The sequence below is a fragment of the Scomber japonicus genome, chromosome 4, assembly GCF_027409825.1.
Source record: "Scomber japonicus isolate fScoJap1 chromosome 4, fScoJap1.pri, whole genome shotgun sequence".
Taxonomy (NCBI): domain Eukaryota; kingdom Metazoa; phylum Chordata; class Actinopteri; order Scombriformes; family Scombridae; genus Scomber; species Scomber japonicus.
In genome coordinates, this window is record NC_070581.1 from 27,727,506 (window position 1) to 27,749,110 (window position 21,605).

Here is a 21,605-nt window from a genome sequence, read left to right on the forward strand (position 1 = left end):
GATGTATTAGCAACAGTACAAGTCGCCTTTAACAAAGGTCCAAAACCCATCAATTTAAGTGTGATGGCTTTCAAGAGACAGACCAAAGCCTTTGGTTTTATTTGTGTTTTGATCCGGGTGATATGAGCGAAATTGCACTTGCACTGTTTCAAACACTTGGCCACGGTGTTCCTAAACTACATCATCACGGCCTATTAGCTTTGGTGAGTGAGCCAATAATGTGTCCAAGTTTCAATGCTGCAGCATACAAAAGATAAAACCAGTGTTAGAAGAAGTACAAAGGGTCCTTTACCGAAGTAAAACTGGTAATATAATAGTATAAAAAGTCCTGTATTCAAATTTTTACTTATACTGTTATCACATACAGTATGCATATTTAGGATTTTTGTGACTAGCAAGCTGTCGGATAAATGTAGTGGAATAAAACCATGCTTTAAAATGGTAATACTCAAGTAAAGTACAATAATCTATAACTTTTTACTTAAGCAAAGGACTTGAGTAAATGTACTTGGCTACTTTCCAGTCACATGCAATCTTGTGCCATAAACTGGTGAAAATAATCAATAGCAGAAAAGTTTTTATGCAACTCCAAAAGTAATCAGTTTCACTACATGTATATTAATATAAGCAATGAAGTGCAGTTTGGGGAAAAGTGAAAAAGAAAAGTATCGAAACTTTGCATCTTGGTAGCATCACAAATGCAATTCAGCCCAATTATCAGGCTGAGTCGTGTTTCAGTAGTTATGGCAAAGATGCCAGGAAAAATAAACTCGTACAGTAAATCTGTGTGGATGTATCAAACCTCGATACATCAAAGAGATTTACGATTTAATTATAACATGTAAGAGACTGAGGGAGGATTCTTCCTCTCAGAGGAGTCACCCATTCTCGGTAAGAAGCAAAACAATAGTGTTTTAAGTTAGTAGTTATTACTACTGCATTGTATGTACATGAACATTGAGCTCCCCCCATGTTACAATATAACAGTCTGACCTATTTCAGGATTTTGTGTCCTAGTTTCTGATTTTTTTTTTCTCAGAAATGAAAACATAAGGAGCAAGAGGCATATTTAGCTTTCTGCCTCATCACACTAATTTCTTGTGTTAATATACCACTGAAACCAGCGCTTTGGTTTACTTTCACAGTTGCACCTCGGGAGAACATTAGCAGCATTATTTTCTTATTGTGTGGTTTTATGTTACTGAGAGAGCATCCACCTCAGAGCTTTAGTCAGGCTTTTGTCTGATAACCTGTATACCTTCTGAGTATCTCTGCATGTTTGCTGTTTGGTCAAGAAAATACATTTTTTTTCTCTAACAAAAAAAAAGAAGACCTATTTCACCAAAGCCATTCATTCCCAGGGAACAACACTCAGGGAAAACACTCCCTTGTGCCTTTTTGTGGATTCTGTCCACTCACCCAATGTACTTTTTGTGCGGCCATTATAAATGACTGGTGACAAGTTGCATTGAGGTTGCTTGTCAACAGTTTTAATGTAAGTGAAGTGAAGTGAAGTGCTACAGCTAGAAATCCTGTGGCTTCTGTTAAAGGATTATGTACACTGTCTGAACCTCACTATATGAAACATACACTGTTAAGACTCAGCATTAGACCATACACACAAGACATCATATTGGGGAATATTTACAAAAGTCTGCCCACTGTTACAGTAATTGCAGGTCCCGACCCGGTGCACTGTAGATGTGGCTGGTCTGCATCCAAAACACACAAACCCCCGCACATACCAGAGAGCGTGTGTCTCTGCTCTGTCTTCACAAAACCATAATGTCAGAATTTTTTCTTTGCTCTCTTAACACATGATCATTACAGTTTGGTGAGATGGCTGCCTGACTAAGCGTTTTGGAGGCATGTCCTGACACTGTCTTATCGTCTCATCTGCCAACTGTCTCTGCTCACACTTTGCAATTATATGAACCCACAGTGTTGCACTCTCAAGCCTGGGGTTGGGACGGGGGTATTAACTGGAAGGCCCCCCTCTGCCCACTATGTCTGCCATCATTCTTCTACAAAGGATTAGAGACAGAATTTCTTTGTTCTGCTGACTACAGACACTAGGCGAAATAATGTAAACACCTCACAGAAAAGGATTTCAACTTTGAACACAATGATGAACACTGCTTAGTATTATAGTATTAGGCTGAAAGCATTTGACAGCTAATATAGGCATGTCAAAGGGCAACAGCCTCATAAATCATGACAACATATACCAATTACATACAAAACTAATGACTAAGAAGAGCAGGGGTGAGAAGTTGAAACCAACTAACAGGGACATGATGTATACACATGTACAGCAAAAATATAAAGGGGGGTCACAAATAGTGCAAAGTGCCATGTAAGCCACTTTTGTAGCAGTGTTTGCAATGTTGATTTAATTATAACTGTTTACCTTAATTTTCGGTCCCCATGTGTTTTCATCTGTACCTGAAATTTATCCCATTATATTCATGCATCATGTTCAGCCTTCAGCAACAACATCCACTGGACTGTGAAACAGCTATAAAATATAATATTACATCACTGTAAGCACCTGTTTTGCTTTGATACACAATTTCAGGTCTGTAGTTGAGCTATTTTATTTGATAGAAAGAGCTTTAAAAAGTTTCATTATGGCTGCTGCAGGCAGTGCAGTTTTAGATTCAAGTGAAGAGGATTAGGTGTTTCCCCAAAGGGATCCTCATTCTCTATAAAAAACCAGTGCAGCTGCATTCCCTCCTTAGTGCCACGTGTTAGCTGCCATCTCTTTACCCATGTATAATCTTTGCCTGTGCTGTGCTGGCTCCCTTTTTAGAAGAGTTGCTAGTCAGCATCCTACAGCCCATCAGAAATAAGTAATAAGCTGTGTGGATGACCAGTTGCCTTATAGCAAGTTGCAGTAATTGTTCCAGGTTGCTACAGGGTTTTTTTTTAAAAATGTTGTTTTCTTTCTTTGTTCTCAAGTGTGTGTGAAGCTTTCTATAAAGCTGACAAAAACTATTAAGGCCCACACCAGTCCCTCTTAGGTAAGAACAAATGTCTCTTGTAGTGTTGGTTAAAATGAAAGTCAGAGAAATTTGTCACTGTCTAGAGAAGAGACCGAGCTCTCCTCTTGACTGACTACCTCCTTTTTTAAAAAAAAAAATCAGTCTAGCCAACACAGAGTCCAGGTCGCTGAAATTGCTTTTATATCCCCAAAATGCCTAGAAGGTTTTGTCAAAAATCAGGAAAAAAGTGATAGTTTTGTCCACATCTGTCTAGAAGTCAAACTCTGCCCTCATGATGGAGGAGAGACACAGGTCCTGTGGGACAAAGGACTTTTGGAGGTTGTAAATTCACCTTGACCAAAGAGAAGCAAACATGCACACACTTGCATACCTTTACATACACGTATACAGATAGAGAAAACGGTGAAACCCTATGTTTGGCTGTGTTAGCTGTAATATTTCCTAATCACTGTCAGTCTTCTTTCATTATTCACAAGCATCTCCTCACTGTTAATCTCATTCAGCTGCTGCATTTATGACTCTGCTCTCTATCCTTGTTTCCTCTTCATTCCTATCTACCACTGAAGACCTGAACATCTGTTTTGCTTCTCATTTCTGTTTCCTGCTTGACACAAAAAGAGTGCTGAATATAGTAGTGGGCCCTCAATTTTTTTACTATCCCACCAGTATGCATGTATGCTGTTTCAATGGGGAGAAATAAGTAGGCCAAGACGGCATCTATGGTGTATTTTTCTATGGGATTTGTCTGACTGAGTGCTTGTTTCCCTGCAGAGACCTGTGCAGTGAACAATGGTGGCTGTGATAGCACATGTCATGATTCAGTGACAGGAGTCCGCTGCAGCTGTCCCGTTGGCTTCACTCTACAGCCAGACCGCAAGACCTGCAAAGGTAAAGCATTGCCCACATTTCCAGGCAGCATTCAAATTGCACCTTTCCAGCTGTCACCAAATCAATGTTTGTCTTCTTTCTCCACCTGGAGATCACAGGAATTATTATTAATTATTATAAAATATTTACACTGTCCTTTCCCTCAATGTTAGCACCTTCTCCAATACTTATATTGACCACCGCACTGGTCTCACACTGCCTCCTGCTTTTCAGGATCATATTTTGAGTAATTTTTGTCACCAGTGTTCTTGACAGTATTTCCACTGCATTACAATTATCCTCCTCTCTGAGTGTTGGCAAATCATCAATTCATGCAACCTACATGCCACAGCAAGTTCTTCATATTACGTCTAATAAAATCAATTCCAAAGTCAAGGATAAAACCAAGAATATTAGGAGACTGAGGAAACAAAGACACTACTGACAGACGAGAGAGTAGACGACTTTGGAGACAATGAAGACAATCTGTGTTTCCAGAAAAGGAGGGATAGACATCTGTCTGCTTTCTGTAGCTTGTAGTTTTACACTAACAACTCTGATAAAAGTACATTGGCTTATATTGGTTTGGTTTGAGAGGAAAACAAAATCCAGGCAGCACTGGCACAAGAAGACAGGGGCTCGCTGCAGGCCAGGCACTTCTGAAGAGGGAAGACAAAGATGAAGCAAGGAAGGGATTATTTTATTCCATTTCTGATGCATTTATTTCAACCAGATGATGAAGACTTCCTCGAGAGATGGACGCCTCATTTGTGATGATGATGATTCAGAATTAATCACAACCGCTGCCAAAATTGCCAAGGCAGAGTGAGCATCATCAAAGGCAGGGATGAGCACATGATATATCGATTGGGTATTGGCTGCAGAATTAAAGAGAAGATTAATCGGAAGGAGATGGACATTGAGGACTTGTAGAGACCCTACTGCCGTGAGGCTTCTCTGTGAGAGCTGCATCCTATTACAGCCACATGCAAACTGATTTTAGCCCTTCTGAAGGCCAGTAAGGAAATCCCTGAAGCTCATTTCCAGTTTCTACAAGGCCATCATGACAGTGCAGCCAAACACCTTGGCTCTGTTAGTCTAACCTCCTTTGTTCTTATGTCTTCTCATTGTTTAGAATGAACCACTTTTTTGTGAGCTTTTATTAAAGCTGATATAATAGATATTTTTAGGTTAGTATCTAATAATCTCTTCATTTCCCTCAGCTCTACAGAGCATTTCAGGGTCTTTTAGCTCATTGTTTTGGCTTCACGACTCTTATTGCTCTCATCAACCTTGTTTCCAGCAGCAGAAAGGCAGCTGTTTTCAGCAAAAACTGTCTGATAAACAGCCTGTATGTTACCTGCTCAGCACCAAACCGCAGTCAAACTAAGTTAGGAACTAGTGCTGGAGAATAATGGAGCATTTATCAGCTAAAAAGCCAGATGTGGAAACCAAAAATAGAGCTTATATTGGACTTTCATTAATCAGGTGGCCAGAGGCATGACTCTACATTAATGCTGTTCAGGGGTACTAATGTTCACTAAATAGTTCACCACATCAACTTCAAAGGTGATGTACTACATGTCAGTGTTCGCAGCTTTGGTTTCACGACCCCTAAATGGTGATGAGTGATTTGATGTGACCAGTCTTCTCCATGATTTTCTGTGCCCAGATATTGACGAATGCCGTCTCAACAATGGAGGGTGTGATCATGTGTGTCGAAACACAGTGGGCAGCTTTGAGTGCAGCTGCAAGAAAGGCTACAAGCTGCTGACCAATGAGAGAACTTGTCAAGGTTGGTAACCCATTTAACTACCTTTTGCCACTTCAATAAAAAACATGTCCTCAATATTTTCTCTCTTGGGAGAACATCTGAAAGCAGAGTATAGATTTTAATGTATTGATTAGATAGAATAATAAACCAAATATTTCTCCCTCACTCACCGAGTTACAGTGACGCCAAACCAGGCTTCTCTGGCTTGTTTGTCTGTTATATTTGGTGGTGGCCATCGCTCAGCAGGAGCTGGGAGGACCAGTTTCAGAACAAATAAAGAGTTTGCCATGGCTGTACACAGGTGTGGGGAATTAGGGTTCCAGCTCTAAAACTTCTGGTTCATGGATGAATCAAGCCACTACAGAAACATCTGGTGAAAGACGGGCAGGCTAGAACTATGGAGCCGAGCTCAGCCTCTCTCTGAATGGAAAAACAGATGACATAGTATTTTTTTATTCTCTTTTCTTTATTGATGTGGTCAATCAATATCCAGCCTGCTACACATCAATGTCATGCAATGGGTTTAGAATTGCTAAACTGAATCACACTACTCAGTACATAGTACACGAACATCATATGTGGTAAATGAAAACACAGAGTGTGTCACTGTGCTTTGCAGCCACTTTCTTGTCACTTCAGATCTATTTTTGGAGGGATGCCTTTCCCTCATTATATGGAGCCAAACAATGCAAAGTTTATTTTGCCAAAATAACGTAGACAACTGAGAAAATGTGGTCTGTGCATGTAGGAATGTAAATCACAGCTTGTTTTCTGTGGCACCGTGCCTTAACCAACTCAGTCATATGCTGTTTGGGTGCACCGGGGTAACTTTTGAACAGTGCTGTCCTTGTTTGGTACTGTGTGTTTTGTCTGAAGAGCAAGGTTGTGATAAAGTTAACCTCCTGTTGAGTGATGTTATGCCAGGTTCACACACACCCTGCACTACTGAGTCACCTGTCTGCTCCTTATCCCCTCCTCTCATTCCTGTATTTATTTTCACCCTTGGTATGAGAACTGAGCAGAATCAAAGCTGTATGCCTCTCAATAAAGGTTCAACTTTTATCTGATTGGTCCAGCTGTCCCTGTGATCTTTGGTGTTTTACCCCTGGTGTAGGTATGCGCCTCTATGATTAAAGAGGTGCTCCAGGGATCAGAAATGCTTGCCAGATTGTGGAATAACCCCCCCCCCCCTCCCCCGCACCTCTCTGACATGACAACAGAATTAGTTTGGCTGCATCCGATAATTTCTTTCCAAAATCAACAATTAAAAGAGTCAGGGTTTGAAATTCTCCCTTGGCCCTCATCTGTACACAGCTATTGTTGGTGCTTTTGACAACCAAGTACAAGACTGTATCCTCATGTTTAAAGAATATTGCATCTTCTTCTTCCCATGATGACAGACCTTTTTTAACCCCCTTTTGAGTGCAGCCATTTTGGAAAAGCTATATCACAAACAAATTGAACAACTAGTTTTTCAGTAACATAACTTTGCCCCTAAATTTGGATGATTCACATGAGACAAACTGAAATGAATCATCAAAATCAGAGTAGCAGAGGCAGACTTTTAGTTCCCAACATAGAGCAAGCTTCAAAAACTACTCATGTAAAGTAAATCGATAGTATATTTTATGAGATTCTGCCTATCTGAAAAATTCTGTTATCTTCCTAACTTCATACCCCCAAGTAGTTCATAACGCAGGATTTCTGGTTTAAGGAGAAAAAAAAAAAAAAACATCAGCCCAACAAGATAACAACAAGATAACCCTGAGATCATTGCTATGACATCACCAGGATTGTTTATATGCCCCATCCAGAGCAATACAAGACATTCACAGGCTGATATTCTGTGTTAAATAAGTATTTTCCCCAGGCATACAATATCTGTGTGTTCGAGATGTGATGACATAAAACATAATCTGATCATGCATCTCGCTAAAATGTTTAAGCATGACCTGCAGTAAATTTACAACCATGTTGCTACAGGTTTGTTAATAGATGCTCGGGCTTGATGGTGTGTCACAGTATTCAGTGACATCAGCTTCACTTAAATAGATGTTTGCTGTCTCCGTGAGGTGTTGAGATGTGTAAACTGAACTCAGGGGTTATCTTGGTTTAAACAGTCATGGTGTTTCCCTGCTGTCAGTCGACCATGGCCCATAAGTCAGGATGGGGCATGCCTGCTGAGCCTCTGTCAGCATTCCTCCACCCACAACACCCTCCAAAGCCTCCTTCTCATCTTCTCCTCACTGGTAATCCATATGAGGGCACTCAGGGAGATGTTCATCAGATACCTTGTTTTTTCCAGAGGGAACATCTATGATAGAGCTTTTATCTCTTCTATTTAAACAATAGTGACCTTTTTTTAGTTATCTTCTTTTGGTGAAAGCTAATTTACCTCATCAGATTTTTATTTTGACTAAAGCTGGAGGTTCTAGAGGTGGATTGAATCCTGACACGCAGTTCAGTTTGGTGCAACGAGCGAGCAGACTAACTGACAGAAATAATTGATGGAAACCCTGATTTGTGATCTCCATCTTACTCCTTCAGTCTTACGGTAGTTTAAGCGATATGACTGTTCTCACTTCATCTTTCCATGGTCCCCTGCACGTACATCCACCCATGATGCTCGTTTTGAACACCCACGGCATACTTCACCTTAGTTACCAGGTAAATAAGGGTTTTAGGAGTTCCAGATGTCTTCACACATCTTCTCTATCATGGCACAACACAAAATGATATAATGACAAGTTGCAGATCGACTTCTGGCGTCACTTATTGCAACATTTTTTGAGGGTAAACTCAGTCACCACGCCTAGTTGCCAGAGGGGTTTAGACTCCACACTTAAAAGTGGGCTGAGCAAAGTTTATGCATAATATGCTGAAAATTATCACTTTTACAATACCTCAAACTTCCATCTACTATATCATTGCTGTTATGAATCTCCTAGGGGCCACCAGAAGGGACAAATAGCAGGGACAATATGAGTTTTTGTTTCTGTAAAGATTGTTCAGAAAGTTTATTTGTGGTCGACTTTGACCTCTCGGTACTGAACAAGTGCATCTAATTCTGAAAGAGTGTTTGATTTGTTTGATGTTCAACCTAAATTGTATTTATTTTATGAAAAGAAACCTGATAAGGTGGATTTGATTCATGTCTTCCATGTCTGTATCAATGAAAACACACATTTAAAGATTAACCTTGTGAACTCTATTGTAAACTGATCACTTGCTTTTTAAAGTTTTTTACTTTTTCATCTTTGTGGTGCTCTCAAAACAAGATTGCCAAGTATTACTTGTAATAACTCAGCATATCTAAGTAGTACTATTTCTGAAGGATTATACCCAGCGTGAGTATGTTAATGTTTTGTGTACCATGTGCAGACATTTATCACTCTGTCTTCTTGGTGTCTTCAGCATAACCCATTATTTAACTGAACTCCTGTAATTGCTTTGAAATACCTGCATCATCTGTTTGATGGCGACTGGCGCTGCTTCATAACTCAGAGGAGGTTCAGATGTAGTGGATGAAAGCTTGATATTCCTGGGAAAATCCTGGGAACCTTTCTTAAATTAGCCAATTAGACATCCAGCAAAGATGTAGCACATCCCTATTTTCTCCCAGCATGTGCTGCCTGGGCTTGACACGGATTATTGCTGACATTAAAGGAAGTCTTGATGCTTATAAAACCAAATGTCATCCATCTCTCTAGCTTCATGTATCAATCCATATGGTCTTTGAGCCTGTGACATTTAACTGACTTATCAGAATGCACATGTAAGAGAGCAGAAAGGCTCAAAAAGATAAGACAGAGATGCTACTGACAGACAGGAAGGTGCTTTTGCAATGTGGTTTTGCAGGTGTGACAAGGCTGACAGGGTCAGAAGGATCAGAGAGGCTGGTTTAACTTCTTCTCATCTGCATTTATGCATATTGAATGTGACATATTTATCTAAATACAATAGTTACTGGCTTTTACAATCATTTATAAACACATGATATTCATATGAAGTCATAACAAAAGACAGAGAGACATAATATTCTGGGGTTTCTAACAATCCAGGGTCATTTGTGTTATGTTTAAGTGGAGAAAAAGGGAACTTGATTGGCAGGGTCTGTGTGGAAAGGAAGAAAAAAACAGTCCTTCAGCCTCATTTTCAGGTGCAGAGCCCACTTTCTTTTGACTCCTGCTGTAGCTGCTTGTTATTTCAGAAATACTTTGAAAATTCCATTTCAGTTCATCAAAATGAAAAACTGCATGACTGCAGGAGGTCAACCACTATGCCAAAAACTAAACAGAAGACGTCTTCTTTTCAAAAGACACCTCTTTTGTCGTAGTTGTTGTTGTTGTTGTGACATGTGATTTGACCCATTGCAATTTATGACAAACAATGAATACAATACAAAATATGAAAACGGGAAAAAATATACCATGATAGGACAACAGGGTCCTGTTTGAAGATTGAAAATCTTTTTTGTGACTGTTTGAGAAATGTCTAACAGTGTGTGTTTCTATCTATACAGACATTGATGAATGCTCTTTCGACCGCGCCTGTGACCATTTTTGTGTCAACTCTGCTGGCAGTTTCCAGTGCCTCTGTCACAAAGGCTACGTCCTCTACGGCCTGGCACACTGCGGAGGTGAGCCAGCCACTACTTCTGTTTCCCTCTACACCTTATCTCTTAATGTAAATCTCTTTTCCATCACTCTTCCTTCCCCCATCTCTTTGCTAACTGGAAGAACACAACCACACCAGAAACAGATAATTTTATTAATGTTAATTCAAATATCAATACGCTATGTATATTAAAGGACCAAACCAGAAAGTTTTAGCTGATTAATGAAAGTATTGACTGCTGATTAATCTCCAAAGCAGAATTAAATATTTTAATTTAGTTTCATATCTTGAAGACAGGGATTGTTTTAATTTATATGTTTAAATGTGTTAATATATGAAAACTTTGCAAGTAATCTTGAAACATCTTGATGAGTCATCCATGAACATTTTCTGGTCCTATATTGTTATTCATGTTATTGTATTGATCGTGCTGGTAATGAAGAGAGACTGTTATGAAAACTCATTAATCTGGATGTCACAGTATCGGAAAACATGAAGATCGAACAGTCCCTGCATACAACTGCAAACTAAGACAAAAACTAAATGTAACTAAATGCTCTTGTTGATGGATTTTCTATCTCAAGCCAGTTTTAAGTCTCTACAAGTTGAAATGAACTGAAATGAGCCTAAACAGGTGACTGCCTGGAAGGCAGGAAGTCAATCTAAGAACTTATGCTACACTTGGCAGCAATGTTAAGTGTAGATTATTTGTGCTGTAGTTAAAGGACTAAAACATGAAGAAACAGTGTTATGGTCCTTCAAGGTGGAGTGCGGCCATGTCCTTCAGACATTAGCAGGTACCTACCTTACTCTGGTTTGGAACAGATAGCAGAAACAGCCTTTGGTGTCAGGAGGAGGTGTGTGTGGGTGCGTCAGATCTGTCTGGCAGGCAGCAAGAGGCCCGCCAGAGCACATCAGGGTGTTGCGGCGGCCCTTTGATTGAGTGTATATCACCAGTTAGAATCTGCTGCTGTCTCCAGCACCTCAGGGCCTCACAGTAGTTGTGGGAGAGACAGAGAGAGACAGCATATGCACTCGAAATACATAGCTCTGCAGTGATTTGTTCTTTTTTTTTGGTCTCTTGTTTGACAGGTCTACTGATCAGGAATGTTGCAACAGAATGTAGAATAAGGAATGTTACTCAGACTAGAGAGCAGTAATGTGTATGGGATCATCAGGTCTGCACGAACACTACAGTGCAGCTAGTTACACCTTCAAAAAGTAAAAAAATGGGAGACATGCCATATTTCTGCAACATCCTTGGTTTTGTTCTGGTTGGGGCACCTCTCCCCATGTTTCCTGTCTGTGCCTCTACTGTCATCATCTAATAAAAACAAAACACCCCAAAAATTAAACAAACCAAATAAAATATGTCTTACTCTGCAAGTGCCACATATTGGTGGAACATTATGACAGTTTTTTAAGTCTGTCCCTAAAACAATAATCAGGTGTCCAAATGAGCACTGACACATGTTTTTATTTATGTAATAATTCCTCCTGTTTATACTGAACATTAGAAGATCCCTTCATAATGCACTTTCAATATAAGTGATGGGAGTCTACAACCTTGATTGTGTGCAAAAATGTATTTAAATGTTTATTTGAAGCTAATGTAAAGCTTCAACCATCCAAAATTGTCAAATTAAGTCATTATCTTAGTTAGAGTCTTTTTAGTGCCCTCCCTCATATTGTCTTCAGAAAAACTTTTAAATACAATTTTGCTCAAATTGAGGACTGTGGCTTTTATCCATCATCACATACAGTGTAAGCATATCTGTGGTGGATCTTCTAATGGTCAGCATAAACAGGAGAAACAGAGACTAGAGAGTAAAATCTGTTTCCATGTTCATATGGACATTTACCTGTTGTTATAAGGTCGACTTTATAGAGAAAGTGTTAAACTACTCTCTCCGATGCAGCAATGACTACTACCTAGTAAAGCCTGTTTGCTCACTTTTAATATTATTGTTTTTTTTTTAATTTGGACTGAATCAGAGAGGTGATAGTGATGGTATTGCCTTGTATTATATAGTAAGGTGTAAGGTGCAGTCCACCCCTGTATGTACTGGTACTATATTTTCTGTGAGTCTAATAGGTTCATTCCACACATAGGCTGCTGTATTAGCTGTCAGTTCTGGGAATAAAAGGACCAGAATTGAATTTGTAAGGCTTTTATTCTCATATGATGGACTGTGATCGGGCCACACTGAGACGCTGAGAGGAGAGAAGACGGTCAGGCGTAAATGACTCTCTATACCATTGTTGAGAGAGCCAGTGATGAATGATTTCCCCTCGTTTTTCATCGGCGCTGTCGGAACTGTTAGATAACCCCAGAGATTTATGGCACTCCCTGTTGTACTCTCTCACTCCCTACCATAACGAAGGTTATGTTATTCCCCATGTGGTTTATCAACTGAAATATAGCTGCCAAACAATCCAGAAAGCTGTGCTCAGTGTTTAACAATAGACTCACCCTAAATAAACCCAATTAGGTCAGTGACCTGCTGTCAAGCGTTGTGCCGAGGCCTGTCAACATTCCTCCCAAGCGAGAGTATATCCAGCCATTCTTCCTCTCAGCTAGCAAAACAATCTGCTCATTTTTGCTTATCTGGTAAGAAAATAGAGCAGTTGTGACTAAATACTTTGTAAGTATTTTCAAATTTACCTCATTGATAGAGCCAGTATTATCCTTAACCAAAATGCATTCTTCTGGCACTGATTAATGTAAAGTATGAAGATTAATTCCTCCCTTGATGTCTTAACAGATATAAGTTAATTGGGAAAAAATACAGAAAAGCTGTCCAGATTGTGCATTTAGAAAAAGTCTACTTAGAAAACTCCCTTTACAGCGTTGATAGGATTGAGAGTTGATTAAAAATGCAGCTGCTGATGAGTAAGCACTCAAAATTAATTAAAATATAAAGTTTGCCTCATTTCCATGAAGTCAACTCCTGGTTCATTCCCCCAAATTCCTCTCCATGAAATCGTTAATTGTTGAGTCTAAATGTCAGTTTGTCTTTTTTTTTTATTATCCTGTCCTTTTCATCTTGGCTCTGCCCTGAAAAAGACTAAAGAGATCTGAAGAAAGGTCAGCAAAGATCTATTTGGTAATAGTTCAAGTATGGGAGGAACAAAGAAGTCAAAACAAGAGTTGCTGGTAGATGAGCTCCACTTCCATCAGATATTCTTGGTCCCTTAAATTTAGTGCTTTGATGCTGAGGATAAGCAGTGCATCTCTCAAAACATTTCCAAGTAGCTCTGGCTACACACTGGCAGAGCACTGTTGATGAAGTCATCATCTTCTTCAGGGAGTGCGTAGGTATCCAGACTGCTTTTATTCAGGGTGAATAATTGAATGAGACGAGGAAGAGCATTTTTCATATCAGAGGGCCAGATCATCAATCACTGCCATTATCTCTGTCTCTTTCCCGGTGTGTCTGCCACTTGTCCGCAGCCTGCCACATCCTCAGCTCTACCCACTAAACTAATTTTCTGTCTGGTGTCGATGGCAGCCAGCCTGCATCTGGTTCCTGGATGCTTTTAGTGGTTTGAGCTCAGCATGTGTTTGAAAAGGTGATTGTAATTTACTTACCACAATTCTTCCTCACTGAAGACCAGAGAAGTTTTGACCATGAAATTGAATGTGGCGACATCAGAACAAGGAATCACTCCTTTGTTTACACACAGTACATTAATCTTCTGAGAATTGTGACAGGATGAATTGAGCTGACCTCACAGAGACTCCTCATCCATAGCTGCCAGCTGTGCTGTTTCTAATAGGCTCATTTCTCTTTCTTTTAATTCAAAGAAATTGATTTTGGATTGCTTCTTAATGGTAGTGATTTCATCATCAACAATGATATTTTTGGGGTTTTTTTGTCTGTTTTTCTGTTGTGTATTTTTGTACAAATAGTAATTTAAGTGTAACTTACGCGTGTCCACTAAATGTTTCTATTTATAGATATTGATGAATGCAGTATAAATCGAGGTGGATGTAAATATGGCTGCATTAACACGCTTGGGAGCTACGAGTGTACCTGTCCACCAGGACACAAGTTGCACTGGAACAGGAAAGACTGTATTGGTATGTAGCAGCACTGCCCCCCTGTGGTTACTACACTGAAACACACTCAAAGCTATCTCAGCACTACAAGTCAAGTGTCTTGTACTGGTGCATGGTTTCCTTGAAAACAGTGTGTGATTCAATGTGGGTTTTGTTTTCCCAGAGCTGGTGAAATGTCCTCCTGGACTAGTAGCACCAAAAGCTACTCTGACCTGCAGCAAGACAGGCAAGAAAGAGAGCTGCTCTCTTACATGTGCCTCTAAGGCTCACTATCTGGCAGGTATGTAACCAACATTTATGGATTGTTCTTGGACACTGTAGTTCATGTTATACGTGTATTTATGTTGGTTTATTGTGGGCGTTTTTCATTAACCTCTTCCACTCCTGCCTCCCTACCATAGACCCATTTTTGGGGGGACAGGGCATCTTTCAGGGGAGATAGTAGGTCAACAGTATATGCCACATACAAGTGGTATACATCATCTGAAAGCTGGGAACCTGAAGATTAATATGAGCTTAGCACTGTGTGTCAAGTTTTTCTAGTGATAAATCTGTCATAAGCATTGTGTTGTGATTGGTGCTTACACAAATTTTAAAAGTTTAGAGTGTTTAAGGGCTTACACGTTCGTGATCTAAGTATATGACGACCATTCCCATGCTCAGTATTTTCTCACAAGCTGTTGCAGCAATTTTTGGGTTGATGCCATTTGTTACACAGGCTTAGTGCAAAATTAAACCATTTATGACTACTCTAGAATTGCATTTTTCGGTGATTGGATGAAAATAGCTCAGAAACCCTCTTATTGTCAATACACCTAGGAAAACCATGCATCCTCTGAATGTCTGAGATATCAAGTTTATGGTTTTAAAGTTTCATGAGACTGTGATAATTCTAGAGGTCACAAAAGGTCATTTTACACAGTGAGGTCAAGTTTCAAAATATTGTCTCGCTACAATTGAATGGGGTCCAACATCACACATGAATACAATTGAGCTAATTCGTTCCAGAAGCTTTCCAGTTATACCCAATTTATGCAATTCCATGACTGTTTAGGGACCCCAGTATGCAGAAATATTCAAATAAACCATTTTTAGAACAGGCGAATATAACTTGTTGCATTTGATATCAGTGTCTTCACTGTAGTTTTAAAACTGAGCCCGCTACAGTCTCTGAAAGACAGTAATTTCAGCATCCTCTGGGAGTGAAAGAGGTTGATGAACTCAATTTAAAAAATCAAAATGTCTAAACATTTAATTTACTTATTTTGTTGTGTGCAACCTTTTGCAGAGTCTGACAACAGCTACTCCGTGAGCTGTGGTATCCCCATTCTCAGAGGGAAGTCTGCTGCAAGGCTCAACTCCAGTAGCAGTCAGAGCTGCATAGGTTGGCTGCTCTCCAGATTGTTACAGTCAAACACATTTCAATCCAATCTTTATATCACACCTGCACAGATAAAGTTGTTGAAGTGTGCCTCTACCCACTGTTGCTGTGTTTGTCTGTAGAGACTTTGGCCCCTCCAGTGAAGCAGACAGCTTCTTTCAAGATTAAAAACGCCAAATGTCACTTGCATCCTAAACTGACAGGCAGGACGGAGGACAGGGGACGGACACTAGGACCAGGTCAGTCTTTATCTCTGTGTGTATTGCTGTATATGTGTATGTGCTTGTATTTTTAGAAATACAAAGGATCTCATACAGAATTTATTATGAACTGGTTGCCATTTATGAGCCATACCTCCAAAAAATGTGTCCGCAGGAGGTGGGCAGCCCTGCAGTAACTGCCTGGTGACATTTGTCAACCTCAAATGCGACTCCTCCAAGAAAGCTAAAGGGCGGCGTGCTCGCAACCCCTCTAACAAAGAGGTAACACGGATTACTTTGGAGCTGGAAGCTGAGGTCAAACCTGGAGACACTACAGGTCAGCTGTCTTCATTAAAAGCTGCCCATGTTGACCTTAAGATCATTGATTGATACTTTATTTTACTGATAGTCAATAATATACTTCTTAAAAATAATCAATTATTTTCATTTAATTATGCCTAACCAGGAAGTTGCAATCTCAGCTGCCTAAGACAGCGTATGGAGAAGCAGGTTAAGACATATATCAAGGCTCTGAAGAAGTCCATCAACCAGGAGCGCTTCCTGATTCGAGTTGCTGGTTTGGAATATGAGGTCGCTCAAAAACTACCTCAGGCTGCTCCCTCTCAGGAGAATTGTGGCCCAGGCTGGGAAAGGGACAGTGGCCGATGTGGTAAGACCTGAGATTGGGACCGGGCGTTTCAAATTAATCGTTTTAAGCAGAAGTCAGAATGCAACTGTATTTCCAGCAACTTACTGTACATCATCGTGCTATACAAGGTGGCGTGAGCCGAAATATGTTGTGGATATTTTCTCAGTCAGATGCTTGCCAGGGTCTTACTACCATGGTGAGCAGGAGCGCTGCGTCCAGTGTCCGCCTGGCACTTTCCAGGAAAGGGAGGGGCAGCTGGCCTGTGACCTCTGCCCTGGCAGCGATGGCCACGGGCCTGTCGGGGCACGAAACATCTCCTCATGTGCAGGTAGCTCCCAGGGACATTAAACATATATTTCTGGTCCAGTGAATGACCTCTATGCTTAAACCTGATTTCTCTATGCTCTAAAAACCAAATCCAGGTCAGTGTCACACAGGGTTCTTCTCCAGTGATGGGTTCAAACCCTGTCAACCATGCCCTCAGGGCACCTACCAGCCAGATTTGGGACGAACGTTGTGCTTCCCCTGTGGTGGAGGACTGAGCACCAAGCGAGAGGGTGCAAGCTCCTTCCATGACTGTGAAGTCAAAGGTCAGCTTGAGCTTTATATTTTTTGTGTGTGTGTGTGTGTGTGTGTGCGTGTGTGTGTATAATACAATACAAATAATACTTCATGTGTTTTTTCAATTTCATCCTGCAGTTCAGTGCTCTCCAGGTCATTACTACAACACCACAGTACATCGGTGTATCCGCTGCCCTGTGGGGACCTATCAGACAGAATTTAGACAGAACTACTGTATTTCTTGTCCTGGAAACACCACCACTGATTTTGATGGTGCCACTAGTGTCTCTCAGTGCAAGAGTGAGTATGAAAATTACTGTTTTGAGATGAGAAGTTTGTTAAATGAGCTGGAATCTAATTTGTTTTGTTTGTGTACGTCTAGACAGGCAATGTGGTGGAGAGATGGGTGAGTTCATGGGTTACATTGAGTCACCAAACTATCCTGGTAATTACCCTGCTAACGTGGAGTGTATTTGGAACATCAACCCACCCAGCAAGCGCAAGATCCTAATTGTGGTGCCAGAAATTTTCCTGCCATCAGAGGACGAGTGTGGAGATGTGCTGGTTATGAGGAAGAACTGTGAGTGTTTCACTTTCCGGTTATTGTTTCAGTGGAATTCAGTGTTTATATTTATAATCACACCTTACAAGGAGTAGTTCTGATAAAACAATTCATCATTTCTGTTCCCCTGCTAGGGTCTGCCACATCCATCACCACCTACGAGACATGTCAGACATACGAGCGGCCCATCGCCTTCACAGCTCGCTCCAGGCGTCTCTGGATTAACTTTAAGTCCAATGAGGCCAACAGTGCTAGGGGCTTTCAGATCCCCTATGTCACTTATGATGGTATGTAGAGTTGTAATTTATCACACTAGCTGGCTTTTACTGTCTGTCTAATGTGTATAAAATTATATTTCGCATCCTGAGAAACTCTGACTCAGATTTCCAAAATTTTACTGAAATGACACCAACAAAACCTTTTTACTTACCTCTCTGGTGGTGTCTAACCACGTAGATCATTTGGCTTTTATTTCCCCTGGTTTGGAAAATATCAGTATTTGAGATTCATGCACCCCAAGCTTATAACACTGAAAAGCATATTTGCTCTTCTAAAACAACCCCCCAGTTACTATTAATAATGCACAGCCATCTTTCTTGCAGAAAGCAGTGTTGTGTGGTTCACCAACAGTAGAGTTAGTGGCACCATGTGAAGCTAATTCCAGTCTCTGTGAAGCTTTATATGGAGCTAAATGCTAATGTCAACATGCTCACAATTACAATGTTAAGCAAGCTAATATTTGCTAATTAGCACTAAACAAAAAGCACAGCTGAAGCTGAAGCTGATGTCATTATGTTTGCAGGTATTTGGTCTTAACTGTAACTTGTCCTGTATTTCTGTTTTTCATCTGATGATGGTGCTAGGTTGAAAGTTAAGGGATCATCAAGTTATTACAATTGAATTAATCCAGAGGGGAACGTGAATGTCTGAACCAAATGTCAAGGCAATCAATCAACTAATTGTTGTGGCATTTCACTCAAAAGTACAAATGTCAACCAACTGTTGGTGGAAGATGAAAAGTCATAAGGATTCATCCTCTTGGGACCATAAATGTCTGTGCAACATTTCATGACAATCCATCCGATAAGTTGAGATATTTCAGCCTGAGCTACAGTTGACCGAATAAACAACCAACAGACACATATTGCCATAGCTAATAAGATGCTTCTGCTGAATTTTTAGTGTTTACTGTTAACATCACAAATACAAATTCAATTATTACCAGGATTTCAATTTTCAAAGAAGGATATGTCAAAACCTGGGTAAAAGTACCAATAGAGTTTAGTGAGAAAATGTCTTTTTCTAATCGCAGTTTTAATGCTACAGCTCTCCTTCACATTAAATGGTCTGAAATGTGGAATTTAAGACGGGACACTCAAGTCACGGTTCTAATTCTTTAGTTCTTGCAACAGTGTGTGTTTTAATTTGGCTCATATGCTGCTTGAACAAATCTAACCAAGCTTGACACAGACTGTCCCTGAACTCACAAACCACCTTGGCAGACCCAACATGAAAATACATTAAAAGAAACATTCAAAATTCATGAACTACTAATACATGATTTCTGTGCTTGCCTGAACTACAGCAAGACTGCATTAAGAGATATTATGTTTTACCCACCTAAGCCTGTTTTGGATACACTGTGTTTTCAGCACTTCCTGAGGTGATGAGTAGTCATTGTGTCTTGTGTTTTTGTAAATTCAGAGGACTATGAACAGCTTGTAGAGGACATAGTACGGGATGGAAGGCTCTATGCTTCAGAAAACCATCAAGAAATCCTCAAGGTTAGCACTTTTCTTCCTTCCTACTGTGTGTATTATTGCCTTCATGCATTGTGTATACATAAGGTTGTGTGGAAGACATGACTCTAAAGCAATTACGCTATATTACATGTGTTAGGCTAAATAAAGCTGTTGCTAGCAAACATTAGTACTATTATGAGTCAGATGGTGCATTAATATAGAAAAAATATTTATCATAAAGTAGGTGTGTATTATTTTTTAAAGCATTGTGTAATAGCCTGAATTCTAATTCAGACACTTAATGACCAAAATATGCATTTCAAGTGGAGCGTTTACACCTATTTGTTCTTCACCACAGGATAAAAAATTGATTAAGACTCTTTTTGACGTGCTGGCTCACCCAAACAACTACTTTAAGTACACCACTCGGGAGTCCAACGAGATGCTTCCTCGCTCCTTCATCCGTCTCATAAGCAGCAAAGTCTCCGCTTTCCTGCGACCATACAAGTAAACGTCACACAGCTGCTGAAGTACCGGATCGTGACCCTTCCCCCAACCCCCCCTTCTACCTTACAGGCTACATCCCGCATCTCTCACAGGACTTAAAAACACAAGACATACGAGTATGTTTACCCCTCTCTAATTTTCCATAGGCTTTGACAATAAACACTATGCAGACCTGAGAAATACTGAACATTTGTGTTTTTAGGGGTTATGGTCAGTTTCAATTCAGCACAGGTCTGCAATCCCGAGCTTTTAGTGGGGATGTAGAGTATGTGAGTGGGTTTGGTTTCTATTGTGTAGTGCAATGAAACCATGAAAACAATAGAAACGCCTATTTCAGACAGTAGGAGTGACATTTTGTGCTTGCAGTTTAAGCTTGATAGAGCTTGTTGGTGTACTTGCTTAAATGAGTGGTCTGAATTGCAGCTTGAACTCCTACCATAAAGTATGACTGTAAGTGTTGTGTAACCCTGGTTCCATCTTCAGTGTCTTGTTCAGCTGTCCTCGAGGAGGAGCGGTTGTTGAATTCATGTGTAATACAGGTCATTCAAAGCCTTACTATATTTGAGCTCTTAGAGCAGTTTCCAAGGGTTTTACTGTTAAAACAGTTAATTTGCATTTTGTTCAGTCTGTCTTAACTGTATGAGCGTTTTCCAACTTTCAGATAATTTGTTGCTTTTTTTATTTTATTATTATTTTTTATAAAAAGGCAACTTAAAGCAAATACTAAACGGTGGCTTATCATTCCAGGAACACAGTGGACATTTGGGAAATGAATAACATACTAATAATTGGGAGAGCCACAGAAATGAGAATGTGATGTCTAGTGGAACATGTCTCAGAGAGCGATAGAGAGAAATGTCTTTGAGGGACATTATGTTTGCTGCTTCTTGTAAAAGGTCACTTTAATTCTTCAATCTCATATTGTCTTTCTGATGTACTCTACACACTAATAGTCTATAGGTTTTAAACAAAGGAAGCTGAGAATCTGAAATACTTTAATTCTTACACAGTAAATTGATAATCTCACATTGCCTGTCTGGACTACCAGTTGTGTTTTTATTCCAATCTTGTAAATAATGAAAATAAATTAGACGAGGGTTGAATTTTTTAATCCTAATTTGTTTACGCAGGACCCAAGAATCACTTTCTGCCCCTGATGTCCCACCTGTCTCAAATCCAAAGACACCCAATACCCCCCCTCACATTTTGGTCTGTCCCAAATGAAGACAGCTGTTCCAAAGACTGCCCAAAAGAACGGGTCACGTCGTTTTGTGCACTAGATGTAGAACCAGTCATCCTACCTTTTTAGTACGAGTGCAATGAATAAAAACACCCCTTCATTTTGGTTACACCCTACTGTGACCAACAAAGAAGCTTGTGGAATCTTTGATTTCACTACAGCGACCAGAACAGGGTAAAAATAATTTAAGTTGAATAAAAATCCTATACTTTGCCTAATTTTAGGATCTGCTCAAATTAAATTAAAAAGGAATAGTTTGACATTTTGAAAACATGCTTATTCATTTTCTGGAGTGTTCGATGAGACCGATTCCACTCATGTATGAATCCTACAGCAAGCAGCTGATAGCTTAGCTTCGGCTAAGACTCGGAAACCGTTAGCCTGAATCTATCCGAAGGCAAAATCTGCCTACAAACACCTCTAAAACCCATTAACAA

The 21,605-nt window shown here is 40.0% G+C and overlaps 1 protein-coding gene across 1 annotated transcript in view; it reads left to right on the plus strand.

Annotated features, from left to right (window-relative positions):
• Positions 1 to 20,071, plus strand: part of scube3 (signal peptide, CUB domain, EGF-like 3) — a 69,489-nt gene extending 49,418 nt beyond the window's left edge. The window contains exons 8-23 of the mRNA XM_053317167.1: positions 3,777 to 3,893; positions 5,545 to 5,667; positions 10,169 to 10,285; positions 14,225 to 14,347; positions 14,490 to 14,606; positions 15,615 to 15,710; positions 15,830 to 15,946; positions 16,083 to 16,244; positions 16,374 to 16,577; positions 16,723 to 16,884; positions 16,979 to 17,146; positions 17,256 to 17,417; positions 17,500 to 17,697; positions 17,814 to 17,966; positions 19,384 to 19,463; positions 19,780 to 20,071. Of these exons, the coding sequence (XP_053173142.1) occupies positions 3,777 to 3,893; positions 5,545 to 5,667; positions 10,169 to 10,285; positions 14,225 to 14,347; positions 14,490 to 14,606; positions 15,615 to 15,710; positions 15,830 to 15,946; positions 16,083 to 16,244; positions 16,374 to 16,577; positions 16,723 to 16,884; positions 16,979 to 17,146; positions 17,256 to 17,417; positions 17,500 to 17,697; positions 17,814 to 17,966; positions 19,384 to 19,463; positions 19,780 to 19,932 (2,252 nt within the window). The 3' untranslated portion in view covers positions 19,933 to 20,071. The remainder of the gene's footprint in view (positions 1 to 3,776; positions 3,894 to 5,544; positions 5,668 to 10,168; positions 10,286 to 14,224; positions 14,348 to 14,489; positions 14,607 to 15,614; positions 15,711 to 15,829; positions 15,947 to 16,082; positions 16,245 to 16,373; positions 16,578 to 16,722; positions 16,885 to 16,978; positions 17,147 to 17,255; positions 17,418 to 17,499; positions 17,698 to 17,813; positions 17,967 to 19,383; positions 19,464 to 19,779) is intronic.
• Positions 20,072 to 21,605: the final 1,534 nt, after the last annotated feature.